Source organism: Chiloscyllium plagiosum, chromosome 1 (genome assembly GCF_004010195.1).
Source record: "Chiloscyllium plagiosum isolate BGI_BamShark_2017 chromosome 1, ASM401019v2, whole genome shotgun sequence".
NCBI lineage: Eukaryota > Metazoa > Chordata > Chondrichthyes > Orectolobiformes > Hemiscylliidae > Chiloscyllium > Chiloscyllium plagiosum.
This window is the reverse complement of record NC_057710.1, coordinates 42,135,446-42,151,907: the sequence shown is the minus strand read 5'-3', so window position 1 is coordinate 42,151,907 and position 16,462 is coordinate 42,135,446. Positions and strand designations below refer to the sequence as shown.

Here is a 16,462-nt window from a genome sequence, read left to right as displayed (position 1 = left end):
ACAGCACAGCAGGTCAGGCAGCATCTAGGGAACAGAAGATTCGACGTTTCGGGCACATGCCCTTCTTCAGGAATGAGCAGAGAGTGTTCAGCAGGAGAAGATAAAAGGTAGGGAGGAGGGACTTGGAGGAGGGGAGTTGGAAGTGGAGGAGATGCGGTGGAGGGCACCGTCGACCACGTCGCCTTCCTGACCTGCAGTCTTCTTGTTGACCTCTCCGCCTCCATCCTACTCCGACCTATCACCCTCACCTTGACCTCTTTCCACCTATCACATTTCCAACGCCCCTCCTCCAAGTCCCTCCTCCCTACCTTTTATCTTCTCCTGCTGAACACTCTCTGCTCATTCCTGAAGAAGGGCCTGTGCCCGAAACGTCGAATCTCCTGTTCCCTGGATGCTGCCTGACCTGCTGTGCTGTTCCAGCAATAAAGTTTCAACTTTGATCTCCAGCATCTGCAGACCTCACTTTCTCCTTGAATCAAACTTCTCACTTACAAAAGTGAATTTCCATTTATTCCAATAGTCTAGTTAGGATTTATGTTCTCATTTAGAAACATAAGGTACAGTATCTTTCTGATCATGCAGCATTTGCGTATCTGTGAAAAACAACTTTTCTACAATAACGATTGAAGGAAGTTTCAGATCCCTTTGGAGATTTGACAAATTAGGAAGAAAACATCCCTGAAAGATGTTTGTGTATTGTCTGTATAAATAAGCAGCTCACTTTAATAACACACTTGGTACAATAATTGCTTAACACTTATTCACAAAGATGTGTATTTGAGTTGATGAAATTACTCCTTTGCCCAGATTTATTTGTTAAAATATTGTCAGTTATCATAAAATTTAATATCTAGTTGCACACAGCCAACAAATAACATAAGGATTTTGGGACAGACTTTCAGATAATCTGATGTTACAAGTTGCGGAAGAAATGGACTGTGATGTATGATTAGGCCCCTGTTCTGAATAGATACAGTCTGTCCTTATTTTCATATTTCCAATGAGTTTCTTCCATTTACATTTCTAATGCCCACTAAATAGACAGTTGCCAGGGCTACAGGGCCTCTAACTGGTGTGAAGGTGTAGTTAATAACAAACTTACATGAGAATTTTGCTTTAGGTAGTTATTATAGTAAGAATGTTGACGTGTTCAGATGCAACAAAAGTCATTGATAAGAAACGTTTTTGGAGGTTTGCTGTGTACTAACAATAAAATATAAGAAGGGAGTCATTACTCTTTTGCTTAAGCTGCTTTATGTATTGTCGGTTTAAAGCTTGCTTTAACATTTTTTTTCCTGTTTTTCTATTCCAGCTCCCTCCAGGCGAACTTGACAATATTATGAGATACCAGCAAGAGGTGCTTAGACATGTCGGTGAATTGAAGTGAGTGACGAATGGTTTCCAAAAATAATTTTGTTGATGTGAAGCTTGCCTATTTAATGTTTAAAGTCCACTGTATAATGAGGATTTAAATCTTGTGTTCAGAGATCCTACCTTGTGTGTGCAGCGAGTTGCTGAGAAAATGTTTTTCAGGTCATCCAAAAGAATTTGCATATACAAGTTAAACATTAGTATTCTTGCAAATGTCCTGATGAGTGCAAGATGAAAAGCTTTGATTAAAATGTCTCCTTTTCTTTTTGCTTTTGGTCATGTTCAAATTCTGTACTATTAAACGACTGTGTATGTGTATAGTATAGACCCCAACCCCTCCCAACTATAGACATCCTTTCAATGGAGAAAGAGGTTTCACCCTTGACCAGAAATGTAACTAGTCCCCCTTGCAATAAGATATTAGGTCAGTGGTTGGATACTCCTGAGGAGGTTGACTCTCTCTCTCTCTCCTCCTGATTCCCCAAAGCCTTTTCATGACCTACAAGGTCCAAGTCACCTTGCCTGGAGTAGTGCAGCTTCAGCAGCACTCAAAAAACTTGACAGCATCCAGGACAAAGTAGCCCTTTAGTTTAGCACCACATCCATCACTGGGGCATTGTAGCTTCAGTGGATAACATTTGCAAGATGTACTGCAGCAATTTACCAAGGCTTCGTTGATAGCACCTTATGAACCAGTGATATATATTGCCTATAAGGATAAGAACAGCATGTATATGGGAAGACCATTTGTTTGACCCAAATCATATGTCATCTAAACTCTGAAATGGATTGCTAATCTTTCATTGACACTAGTCAAAATCCTGAAACTCCCTTGCAGAACAGCACTATCGGAGTCTTCCCGTACACTGACTGCAGTAGCCCAAAGAGAGCCTCACATTCTTGAGAGAAAATAGACTGAATGGTAAATGCTGTCATTTCTAGTGATGTCTACTTTTGAAATAATTAAACTCAAACAACTTCCCACCATAAATGTTCTGGTGAAGAGTCAGTGGAATTGAAAAGTTAATTCTACTTTCTTCCAATTGATGCCAGCAGACCTCCTGAGTTTCTGCAGCAATTTCTGTTTGTATTTCAGATTGCCAGCATCCACAGTTCTTTGTTTTATTTCCCAAAATTACTATTATACCTTTTAAAGAAGAGTGGGGATCTTTTCAACTTTCTAGTATAAATACTTAATGTGTCCCTTTTGATGAAAAGTTATTCCACTTCATGAGCAACATTATAAGGAATCAGTTCAATCAGTAAGGAATGTAAAAAGAAGTGCCAACATTACCAGTCATACTTGTGCTTTCATGTGAAGCATGTAGCTTAAACTAGGTCTTCTATTGAAAGCATTCCCACCTCTGCTCAGAAGATCCACGTTTCAATCCCTGACGGGACTTATTGGTAATAGAATACACATTTTGAAATGTGGCTAAATAGGTCAGTTATCAGCATATACATCCTTCCAATGTGCCTAAGAGCAGGAGAATTTCCTGGTCAACCATCCTGCAGAAGACACTGGCAAACCACTGCAGTATTTTTCCACAAGTGTATGCCATTCCACTGGAAGATTTTGGCACAATCCTCAAAGTAAGGACTGAACAGAGATTTTTTTCAAACAAGCTGACTGAGCCAATTGTAAGTCTGACGACTGATCTTAAATAGGTTGTAATTATAACTTTTGGCCACTCTAGATTATTTGGCAACTGCTGCCAATCAGAATCATATTTGACATTATATTTCTGGTTTTTGCACATTTGTGGCTAGTTGAGTACCACCCTTAGGGTTCCTGTTATGAACACCTAAAATGGCATGCTGCTCGAGGTAAACTTTCATCCATCAAGATCAGATGGTTGCTTGCTGTGTATACCTCACTCCCTTTTTTCATAGAATCCCTATAGTATGGAAACAGGTCATTTGGCCCAACAAGTCCACACCAACCCTCCAAAGAGTATCCCACCCAGACCCATTCCCCTAACACATTACTCAACATTTTCCCCTGACTAATGCACCTAGCCTACACATCCCTGAGCACTATGGGAAATTTGGATGGCCAGTTCACCTAACCTGCACATCTTTGGACTGTGGGAGGAAACTGGAGCACCTGGAGGAAACCCGCGCAGATACAGGGAGACAGTCTCAAGAGTCTTGAATCGAACCTGGATCCCTGGCACTGTGAGGCAGCAGTGCTAACAACTGAGCTACCATGCATTTTTGGCCTAAGAGCACCACTTTCCTATCTAGTGTTTGTCTACCTCCAAGTTACTCTAAAAGGATGAGGTATCCCAAATATTTGAACAATGACTGAAGCTAGCCATTTCATGTTGCTACTATGTGGAAGCAATATGAGTGCTATTTCTCTCTAACCTAATGTGACATTTTCCCTACCACAAAAATGAGCATGATTTTTAAATGCTATGCTGGTCTAATGCCAGGTCAGCACTTTGTCCCAATTGCAGCCCTTAACGCCTTCATCTTTTATCTTATAGCTACCTGTCCTAATATGTGTGCATGTGGATCTGGGTTAAATTTTATATAATTTTGTCTGAGAGTTTGGCGGAGGCAGATACACTCACAACATTTAATAAGCATGTGGGTGAACACTTAAAATGCCAGAGAAGAATAGGCTATGGACCAAGTGCAGGTGAAAAGGAATAGTGTAGTTTGATCTTTGTTGGTTAACGTAGATCTGGTGGGCCGAAGGATTTGTTTCTAAACAGTATGACTTTATAACTCTAATGCTTCTGAAAAATACCTTGATATTTCACAACATTGAAGTTGCCACACAAATATATTTTTATAACCTCTCATCAAGGTAAAGCATGAGCCCCTCTTATTTTGTAACACCTTCTGATCTGACCCATTTTGAACAATACTATTGGAGATCTGTTAATGAATAGAATATTTTAATGTGTATAATTCATAGTTTTTAAATATCCATTCTAATATTTTTAAAAAACTGACAGGTTAGCCTACATTGAAATTGTGCTTCAAATGGGTAATTTAGATTGCCAAAAGGATAAAATCTAAGGTACAAAAAGTTCTGGCTATTTTTGCAGCTTTTTCATGGTCACAAGATGATCAGATGTTGTACTTCATGGAATAGCTCTACTAAATTAAATTTTTATCTGTTAATCATACAGTAGAAGCCTCGGTAGGGGAGATTATCTGGATAAATTCTTAATGCTCTAGGATACATTTCATAGGTGGTTTCACAATTTTTCTGAAGGGACTAGTGTCATTGTTTGAAAACATTGTGGGCAGAGTTGATCTTTCACTTGAAACTAAAATCACGACTGCAAAGCTGTGCTGCACCTTGGAGCTTTTTCATTTTTTGTTAATTTATGTTGTGGATTTGTCCAGTGGTTCCAATCTTTTCATCGACAGCACCACAACAACTTTATTTTCAGTAGTTTTAAAAATTCCTCCATTTTCAATTTTGTATTATTTTGATGTGGATTTTTCAGATAAGACCAACATTTTTGACTATAACTGATAACTTAAAGCCACTTTAGAGGGATTCAATATGTTTATGACATTGCAGTTTGAATAAGAGTTCATTTTGGCTGGACTGAATGAGAATGGCTGTTTCTCCTTTCCTAAACAACATTTGTGAATGAGCTGTTTTTCATAATTTCATGATCACTTCTTCTCAAACTAGCTGTTTAACTTTGTAAAACCAAATTCAATTCCTTTCAAACTATCATTTTGGGAATCTGACCTAGATTTCCTGGTTTATAAATCCTATATCTTCCATTATCAAGCAAACAAATGCATGTATGTTATTTTAGTTAACTACGGTTAATCTAGTCCCCTTAATGCTAAGCCAAATTACTTTGTTCAAAAGTTGTTCTCTCTATTTTGAAAAGCTTTATTTTAAAAGGCAAACATTTCATTTGCTCAGGACTAGTATTTAATGTACAATAATGCATCCAAATATAAAAAGTTTTCTTTGTACAACTATACTCCTTTCATTTCATGGGAACAAAACACTTTATTTTAAATTGAGAGTTAGACTGATTCAAAATTTACCTTTTATCTATGTTGGGAAACTATTCTTAAACCAAAGAGCGCTTAAAATTTGGAAAATTTGATGGTAGGATGACAGTGAACACCAAAGAATCATTTAAGAAACAATGCAGGATAGGTTAATTTAAATGAGATCAATTATGTTTTTTCCCACTATATTAAGATCTTGACTGAAAATCCTTGGCTGCAATAAGGTCTAAGTTAGTGCGTATGTAAACACATGGTAAATAACGTCGATGAACATCAGGTGCAAACGGTCACATGGGGAAAATTATGTTGTGATGTTGAGACCTGCCTGAAAAAAAACAGAGGTCGGCACGAAGTATTTCTGGTTATAGGATGGATACAAAATGGGAAAGAAATGGAGAAGAGATGACTATTAATTAAAGAGAATATTGATTTTAGCGAGTCTCCTTGAGGAATAAGGATGGAATTTATTTGGCTAGACTTGATCACGATTGCATCTCTGACAGTTTGAAAGAAACGTGGAAACTATGTAGTAATAATGGAGGGTTTGACTATCCAGCCTATTATGGAGTAATCACAGTGTAAATGGACAGAGAGGGAGATGATTGAGGTGTGTTGGAGAATTTTATTTGACTGTCTCCTGTCAAATGAAGGAGGTGACGTTTCTGGATTCAGTTCTCAATAATGAAATGGATCTAGCAATGGTAAAGGAATGTTTTAAAGATTAAATAATGATTTAAATTATGTGATTTAATAGTGATTGTTTAATTTGTCCATTGAAAATAATAAAGTGCAATCTGAAGTAAAAATACTTTATTTCTGAGCACCACTGTCCTAGACAAATTGGAATCTAAAATTTGCAGGCAACTCAAAATAATGCATAGTCTTAAGAAGAGTGTGTCTGGATCAAATCACCGTGTACTTCAATCCACAAAGAGCTAGGTCACTGGCAGCCAGACCTCCCTTGGTGATAGTGTAAGATGCAACTGAAGTAAGGTACATCATAAAATGATTTTATATTTTTTTCAAGGGATGTGGGTGTTACTGGCTGGGCCAGCATTTAATGCCCTATAGAAGTTGGTGGTGAACTCCCTCCTTGAACCGCTGTAGTCCAACTGATATTGAAACAGAGCTATCGGAAGTTCCAGGACTTTGATCTCATGACGGCAAAGGAACAGTTATGTTGCTCTGTGACTTGGAGGGACACTTGCAGGTGGTGATGTTCCCATTTATCTGCTGTTAATGACCTTCTAGGTGGTAGAGGTCATAGATTTAACTTTGAAAGGTGTAGTCAAAGGAGTCACAGTGAGTTACTGCAATGCATCTTCCATTACGCATTGCTTGTGGAGGGAATGAAAGTTTAAGATGGTGGATGGTGTGCCAATCAAATCGCTTGTTTTGTCCTAGATGTGTTGTTGGAGCTATACTCATCCAGCCAAGGGGAAAATATCCCATCACTACCTCTTTCCCCCCCCCCCCCCTTTCCCCCCCCCCCCCCGACTTGTACCTTGTAAATATTGAACAGACTTTGTGGAGATGGGAGGTGTTACTCACCTCTGATCTGTATTAATGGTTCAATGCAGGTTGTTGGTAACCCCAGTATGTTGATAGTGGGGAAATCTAGTGATATTTATGCCATGGAATGCCCTGAGACAATGGGTAGCTTCTCTCTCATTGGACACCGTCATTGCCTGGCACTTCTATAGTATAATTGGCCAAAGTCTGAATGTTATCCAGCTTCTGCTATGTATTTGCATAGTCTGCTACACCTCACCTCATGAGGTCAGCCATTTACAACATTGGTCAGAAACGAATCAGGTCAGAAACTGCATGGCAGAACTCAAACTAAGTGACACTGTGCAGGTTGCTATTCAGCAAGTTACATGATATCTCTGTAAAACCTTCTATAAATGTTTTATTAGAGGGTACATCAGGCAGTAATTGACCGCTTTGGATTTATCCTGTCATGTGGACAGGGCGTACTTGGGCAACTTTCCATATTGCAATGTCTATATTATTGTTGTAGATGGATTGGAAAAGCTTGGCTAAGAGCTGGCTCCAGAGAAGAAGTTTTTGGTTGTATTGTCAGGTCTCATAGCCTGTGCAATATCCAAATCCTTCAGCCATTTCTTGATATCACTTGGAGTGAATCAAATTGGCTGATGCATCTACAATGCTGGGTTCACCAGACGAGGCAGGTTGAATCATCCACAATTGTAAACTTGAACAACGTTGTTACAAAGTTTAAATTCAAATACAGAAATTGCATTTCCTTAAACAGATTGAAACATATCGGTATGAAGGCCCAACATGCTCATGGAATCATAGGGATGTACAGCATGGAAACAAACCCTTCGGTCCAACTCGTCTATGTTGACCAGATATCCCAATCCAATCTAGTCCCACATGCCAGCACCCGGCCCATATCCCTCCAAACCCTTCCTATTCATATACCCATCCAGATGCCTTTTAAATGTTACAATTGTACTAGCCTCCATCACTTCCTCTAGCAGCTCACTCCATGAGTGATAAAGTTGCCTCTTTGGCCTCTTTTATATCTTTTCCCTCTCACCCTAAACCTATGCCCTCTAGTTCCGGTCTCTCCCACCCCAGGGAAAAGACTTTGTCTATTTATTCTATTCATGCCCCTCATGATTTTATAAACCTCTATAAGATCACCCCTCAGCCTCCGATGCTCCAGGGAAAACAGCCCCAGTCTGTTCAGCCTCTCCCTATAGCTCAAATCCTCCAATCCTGGCAACATCCTTGTAAATCTTTTCTGAACCCTTTCAAGTTTCACAACATCTTTCCGAAAAGAAGGAGACCAGAATTGCACGCAATATTCCAACAGTAGCCTAATCAATGTCCTGTACAGCCGCAACATGACCTCCCAACTCCTGTACTCATTACTTTGATCAATAAAGGAAAGCATACCAAACGCCGCCTTCACTATCCTATCTACCTGCAACTCCACTTTCAAAGAGCTAGAAACCTGCACTCCAAGGTCTCTTTGTTCAGCAACACTCCCAAGGACCTTACCATATAAGTGTATAAGTCCTGCTAAGATTTGCTTTCTCAAAACGCAGCACCTCACATTTATCTAAATTGCTGCTTGGTATGCTATACTAATTAAAGGAATATCATGGTGTTTCCTCCAGATACTTTGAAATATAGTTATTGACATAACACTGAGCCACTTTGGGATAGATATTTTCCTTTCAACCTGTCAGCAATGTTACTGCATCTCTCTAGAGCAGGTGAGATTTAAACCTAAGCCTCTTGGTTCAGAGGTAGGGACACTATCTCTGCAACTTAAGAGCTGCTCTTCAGGGTATCCTAAAGTTGTGAAAGATGCTATACAAATGCTACTTATTTGCAATGTTTGGGAGAACTCCCAATCCAGTTGATTTTAGCAAGGAGCTTTTTTATTATTTCTTTTGGACATTGGTGTTGTTTACAAGGTCAGCATTTTGATGCTCATTCCCAATTGCTCTTAGACTGAGTGCTTGCTGGAGAGCATTCAGAGAACTATATTGCTGTACTTCTAGAGTTGCATGTGAGCCAGTCTGGGGAATGATGGCATATTTCTTTCCCTCATGGACATTACCAAAACTGTATTTTTTTATTCCTGGTCCTCATTATGGGTGGCACGGTGGCTCAGTGGTTAGCACTGCTGCCTCACAGTGCCAGAGACCCGGGTTCAATTCCCGCCTCAGGCGACTGTCTGTGTGGAGTTTGCACATTCTCTCCGTGTCTGCGTGGATTTCCTCCCACAGTTCAAAAATGTGCAGGTTAGGTGAATTGGCCAAGATAAATTGCCCGTAGTGTTAGGTGAAGGGGTAAATGGAGGGGAATGGGTCTGGGTGGGTTGCTCTTCGGACGTGTGGACTTGTTGGGCCGAAGGGTATATTTCCACACTAAGTAATCTAATCTAATATTCATTGGAATAATCTAATCATTACTGAGAACGGCCTTTCAATTACAGGTTTTATTAATTGAATTGAAATTCCTCAGCTACCATGATAGAATTTAAACTGGTGTTGCTGGAGCATGAGTCTAGTCCGCATCTGTCTAGTCTAGTAACGTTATTTCTATGCTCCCATCCCTTGAATAATTTGTGGTTACATACCAACTAATATGTGAATCAGGATCAGAACTAAACAGCTCAGCCCCTTGAGCCTATTCAACCAATTAGTAAGATTGTGGCTGGTCTAATTGTGATCTGAAATCCACGTTCCTGCCTACCCTGATAACCTTTGACTTCACTACATTTCTGTCATGATTCATTAGTCATCCTTTATGTAAGTAAATGGCTGTAACAACTAGAAAATACTCGTTTTCTATGATCATAGTGCGTTGAAAGTCACTTGTCCTTTGAATCATTTATCAGTATCAAGTACAATTGCAACATGTAACATCTAATACTGTTCAGTGAGGTGTGATTTGTTATTACAGACAATTTGTACTGTGACAGAACTATTGCTGATTAAAAAGCAACAGCCTAAGTAGTCAGGTTTCTTCAGCATTGGTTCTTATTTTTCTATTCCCACAGATATTCCTTGTGAAAATGTTTGTACGTTTTCAAAAATAAAACAATTGCAGTGTTCAAAGATTTGGAGACATCTGGGGCTATGTACTTATTTAAAGTTAGTGTTTTTGATAAAGATATCCATTCTGTTTTATTGAAGATTGTCCTTAAATTTGTGAATGCAAAATGAGTAAAGTGAAAAGAATTTTGGTTTTATTTGGTATTTTGGAGTTTGTGATTCAAGGTAGAGACACCGCTCTTAAAATTTAAAAATTGACTGTTTCAGCAGAGTATTCCCAATTCTCTCTTGTGTGGAACATTTCTCTACTGTTTGCCAACCTGTTAAAACATTTTGGAGAAAATATGCAACTGTTGTAAAATAGTTAATTGTTTGTGCAGCTCAAAGTGTTGGCTCTTGTGATTTAAAAACATGTATTTTTTCAAAATGGGGAGAATTTGCTTTTATAAGTAGGTAGATTGAAGTTATTTCTAAATGATGGGTAGCTTATATTTGTCCTCACAGAATCCTGTGTTTTTACAGTGCATTAAATGTTGAATTATTGGGACAGCTGAGCAGTGACGATCGTCTGAAAAATTATAGATTAGACAAATCAGCAACCTTATTACTTGTTCATTCGACAGACTTTGATTTTAATAATCTTGACTTTTATTTAAAGAAATCAGATTAGATTTCCTCGTGATTACTATCTTATCTTATTCCCATCTTTTATTGTATATTAGTGTGCGTTGTAGATATGGCATGTCTGATCACAAAACTTAATGGATTAAAGAAATCTCTGATAAAACATGAGCAACAATTGCAGCTACAAATTTTAAGTCTTAAGGGAGCAAACTTCGTTTAGTTTCTAGTGGATTTGCTTGTTGAATACATGAGGTTTATTAAATCATTTTAATAAGAACAGCAAAAAAAAATAGAACAAGTTGTAATTTTGAAGGCAACATCAACTCTTGTTAAGCAGTGATCTCTATCAGAAGGATTAGGAGAATTGTCATCTGTGTTACTACTAAATTAAACTTTATTGCCCAAGAGAGGTTTAGGGCTTCATATGTGGCATGTGGAAGATAAAGTACATAGAAGAAGGTGGTCAGTTTCTCAAAATTATTGTCCTCATTATTGAGTCCTGAAGGCTGCAGGATTCCCCAGCATAAAATAAGGCACTGATCTTCCAACTTGTACTGCACCTTGCTGGAGTATTGCGGCAGGCCCTGGACACAAATGTTGACCAGGAAACTCTGTTGTGTTGAAGTGGCAGGCAACATCCTTGAGGATTTCTTCTGCACGCTTTCTGGTTTAATAACATCTTTCCTATAACAAGGTGACCAAACGTGAACACAATATTCCAATTGCAGTCTCACCACCGTCCTGTAGAACTGCAACATAATTCCCCAATTTCTGTACTCAATGCCCTGACTGATGAAGGTCAGTATGCCAAAAGCCGCCTCCATTGCCCTGTATACCTGTGACTCCACTTTCAGAGAACTGTGAACCTGAGTTGAATAGACTAGTGTATATTCCCTCGAGGTCAGAAAAAATGAGAAATGATTTCTTTGAAGCATACAAAATTCTTAAGAGTTTTGAGAAGGGAGATGGAGGAGGATGTTGCTTGTCTGGGGACATCTGGAATTAGCTTGGGCGGCACGGTGGCACAGTGATTAGCACTGCTGCCTCACAGCGCCAGAGACCCGGGTTCAATTCCCGCCTCAGGCGATGGCTGTGTGGAGTTTGCACGTTCTCCCCGTGCCTGCGTGGGTTTCCTCCGGGTGCTCCGGTTTCCTCCCACAGTCCAAAGATGTGCAGATCAGGTGAATTGGCCATGCTAAATTGCCCGTAGTGTTAGGTAAGGGGTAAATGCAGGGGTATGGGTGGGTTGCGCTTCGGCGGGGCGGTGTGGACTTGTTGGGCCGAAGGGCCTGTTTCCACACTGTAAGTAATCTAATCTAATCTAAGTGTAACCAGATATAGCAGCCCTGGCAATTGAGAGGATTTTGCTCATTGTTGTGTATCTTTTTAAAATACTTCACCCAAAGTAGCTGTGGCTTTTGTTTTGTACAAATTCTAAATTGAGATTTGATAGATTTTAGATACTTGGAATAGTTTCTTAGAACAGCATGTTCTAGATAGAATTAGAGAGTAGCTAGATTGATCCTGGTATTGTGCAAAGAGTCTGGATACTTTAAGATTGATTTTTTTTTTTGTTGTCACACGTACCTAAAGAAAAGTTTTTTGTTTGCTAGCAGTACAGGCAGATCATAGTAAGCAAGGACATGCAGATCATGGGGTGAAAAGCAACTTGGACGAAGTAAGGCATACAGGTTACACCATGTGCTAAGCAAGATCACATCTGTAGAAGCTGGTGAGCGTCCTTATGGACATGCCAAATTTCCTGAACCGCCTGAAAAAGAAAAGGCGCTGTGCCTTCCTGACCATTGCATCTACATGGGCGTCGAGGACAAGTTGTCAGTTATCGTCACTCCTGGGAACTTGACACACTCAACCTTCTCAACCTCTGCACTGTTGATGTAGCTGGGGGCTTGGTCTCCTCCTTTCTTTCTGAAGACAGTGATCAGTTCTTTAGTTTTGCAGACATTGACAGGGAGGTTGTTACCATTGCACCAAATCACCAAGCCCTCTATCTCCTTCCTGTTTTCTGACTCATCATTATTTGAAAGCTGTCCTACCACTTTGTCAGAGTGAAGGCACCCCCAGCTGGCAGTGATCCTTGTGTTATTTTTTGCATTTGGTTTGAGGGTGATTGGATGTATCAGATTTTTAATGTAAGTAAGGGTAAAGAAAACATAAAATTGTGCAAAAACAGGTGACATGTCAGAAAGTTAAAAATTAATCAGAAATCACAACACCAGATTATAGTCCAACAGGCTTATTTAAAATCACAAGCTTTCGGAGTGCTGCTCCTTCATCAGCTGAAGTCAGGAAAAAAAATTTGGGTTAGAGAATGGTAGCTGGAAAAGCAAAAACAGTAAGTATTTCTATAAATTTTGAAGTGTAAAGTGAGTTTTATAGAAATAGAATCTAGAGAGTTAATCGTGGAATATGAGACTATCATGGATGAATTGAACAGGAATTGTGCATCAGCCTTCTTTATAAGAAACAACTATAAATGTGGAAATGGGAGACAAGAACCCATTTGCACGGGATGGGCGACCCAGTAGCTAGGTGGTTAGCACTGCTGCCTCATAGAGCCAGGGACCCTGGTTCAATTCCACCCTCTAGCAACTGTGCAAACTCCACACAGACATTCTCGCTGTGTCTCTGTGTGGGTTTCTTCCAGATGTTTCAGTTTCTTCCAGATGTTTCGGTTTCCTCCCACAGTCCAAAGATGTGAATGTTAGATGGATTGGCCATGCTAAATTGCCTGTATTGTCCAGAGATATGCTGGCTACGTGAGTTAGCCCTGGAAAATGAAGGGTTACAGGGGTGGGGTTGGGTCTGGGTGGAATGCTCTTCGGAGGGTCTGCTTCCACACTGTAGGGATTCTATGATTCGCAACTACTTGGTCCCCACTATCACCTGACTTCTCTTCCTCAGCTTTCTATTAAGTCCCTTTCTCTGCCTAGATTTTTTTTCCCCTCTCTTTCTTTGTCTTCACCTGTCCACTTACTGGTATTTTGCTCTCTCTTGTGCACTCTCCCTGTTTTTTCTGTCCCACCAATTGCCATCTCCTGTCATTAATACCACCATTTCTTAACTGCATCACCTCTGAAGAAGCATCACTGGATTCAATGTTAATTCTGTTTCTGTCCACAGATGCTGCCAGACTGCTGAGTTTCTGTGGCAATTTCTTTTTCTTTCTGAATTCTTTATTGTGAGAGGAATTGAATACAACATTAAGGAGGTGATTCTTCAATTATACAGGGCACTGATGAGACAACATTCGAGTACAGTATGTGTTTGTCACCTTGTTTAAGAAAGGAATCAAATATGTTGACAGTTCAGAGAAGGTTTACCAGACTAAAACTTGGAATTGTTGGCCGTCCTTATGAGGCGAGGCTAGTTTTACATCTGTTGAAATTTAGAAAGCAAGAGGTGACTTGACTCAAACATATAAAACTGAGAAGGTCTTGACGGTAAATGTGGAGAGGATGTTCCTCCTTCTGGGAGAATCTAGAACTAGAAGGTCATTGTTTAAACATAACGATGTGCCCTTTTTAAACAGATTAGGTGAAATATTTATCTCCAAAATGTTGAGTCTTTGGAGCTATCTTCCTGAAAAGACAGTGGAGGCACATTTTTTAGGCAGAGGTCGCTAGATCCTTGGTAATCAAGGGAGTGAAAAGTTATCACGATAGGTGGGAATGTGGATTTGATATCATTATCAAAACAGCTCTGATCTTATTAAATAGCAGAGCAGGCTTGAGGGGCTGAATGGTATAGTCCTGTTCCTTACTTGTATCTTTTTGTGAACAGATATTCAGCTATTTCCGAGGACACTTAAGGATTGATCTTGCTACTGTGGGTCTGCAGTCATACATCAGCCAGATAGCAGATTTCCTTCTGTAAATATTACGCATCAGCTTCGCTAGTAGTGATCAATGGTAATTTTACAATCACCATTACTGAGACTAGTTTTCAATTCCCAAGTTATTAATCAATTGAATTTTAATTTCACCATTTGTGAATCTATATTCCCAGAACATTGGTGTGGGACTCCAGGCAATAGTCCACTGACATTATCACCACACTGCCATCTTATTTTTGAGCCAAGACAGAAAGGTGGAACAAATATGCACTTCAGTTATGCTCTAATTGAATGGCAAGTTGAATAGCTTACTCTTGTTCCTTTGTTCCACTAACACTGAACATAAGATTCTGGAATTTTGATGTGTGTTTTGAAATATTTTTAGGAACACTTTTGAAATTATTCATAGGATGTGGGTGTTGCTGGCTGCACTAGCATTCATTGCCTTTTCATAATTGTCCTGCAGTAGGTGCTACAGTCATATGGATATGTTGACATCCACAGTACTGTTACTGTTTCCCAGATTTTGTCCCAGTACCAGTAAACAAACTGCAATATACTTCCAAGTCTGGATGGTGAATGGCTTGGAGTGGAACTTGACAGAACTTCCAAAAATCGGTCATACTTGATTAGAAACATTAACATTGTTACTCTCTCCACAGATGCTGCCAGACCTTAGTTTCTTCACCAATGTTTGGACTCTTAACTCCTTAATTTATTACTTATGCCTCTAAAGGTGAAGTCCATTGAATGTATCAAATTTTGTCTGACCACTGCTTTCATTCGAATTTGGAAAATGTCCAAAATGGATCAATTATTTTTAAGACCGTAAAGTCAGGAGTGAATACACTGGATTTTGCAATGAGAATTGTTGCCAATAGATAGTATGCAGGTAATCAATGATGCAAACAGTGATTAAATTACTAGATTGGGTATCCGGATCCAAGCTTTCCAATTCTGCTACAACAGTTGAGGAATTTAGTTAATTAAATCTGGAATAAGTCTAGAACTAGTAATGATTTAGATTAGATTACTTAGTGTGGAAACAGGCCCTTCGGCCCAACAAGTCCACACCGCCTCACCGAAGCGCAACCCACCCATATCCCTACATTTACCCCTTACCTAACACTACGGGCAATTTAGCATGGTCAATTCACCTGACCTGCACATAGAACATAGAAGAATACAGCGCAGTACAGGCCCTTCGGCCCTCGATGTTGCGCCGATCCAAGCCCACCTAACCTACACTAGCCCACTATCCTCCTTATGCCTATCCAATGCCCGCTTAAATGCCCATAATGAGGGAGAGTCCACCACTGCTACTGGCAGGGCATTCCATGAACTCACGACTCGCTGAGTAAAGAACCTACCCCTAACATCTGTCCTATACCTACCCCCCCTTAATTTAAAGCTATGCCCCCTTGTAATAGCTGACTCCATACGTGGAAAAAGATTCTCACTGTCGACCCTATCTAAACCCCTAATCATCTTGTACACCTCTATCAAGTCACCCCTAAACCTTCTTTTCTCCAATGAAAACAACCCCAAGTGCCTCAGCCTTTCCACATACGATCTTTCTACCATACCAGGCAACATCCTGGTAAACCTCCTCTGCACCCGTTCCAGTGCCTCCACATCCTCCCTATAATATGGCGACCAAAACTGCACACAATATTCCAGATGCGGCCGCACCAGAGTCTGATACAACTGCAACATGAAAACATCTTTGGACTGTGGGAGGAAACCGGAGTACCCGGAGGAAACCCACGCAGACACGGGGAGAACGTGCAAACTCCACACAGTCAGTCGCCTGAGGGGGGAATTGAACCCGGGTCTCTAGCGCTGTGAGGCAGCAGTGCTAACCACTGTGCTACCGTGCCGCCCACGGTGATGAAATAAAGGTTTTAGGTTTGCAGAACAAAGACTGTCTGGTTCACTTAACAATGTGGCCTATATAGGACTCCAATGTGGTTAACTCTTAACTGCACATTGAAATAACGTATTGAGTCATTCAACTACATTCAAGAAGGTGGTTCACAACCTTCTTGCGGACAACCTGAGATAT

General features: G+C 40.0%; 1 protein-coding gene across 1 annotated transcript in view; it reads left to right on the top strand.

The window, feature by feature from the left end:
* lman1 (lectin, mannose-binding, 1) overlaps window positions 1–16,462 on the top strand; it is a 66,409-nt gene that overhangs the window by 40,903 nt on the left and 9,044 nt on the right. Inside the window, exon 10 of the mRNA XM_043680460.1 lies at window positions 1,313–1,383. Coding sequence (XP_043536395.1) covers window positions 1,313–1,383 — 71 coding nt within the window. The remainder of the gene's footprint in view (window positions 1–1,312; window positions 1,384–16,462) is intronic.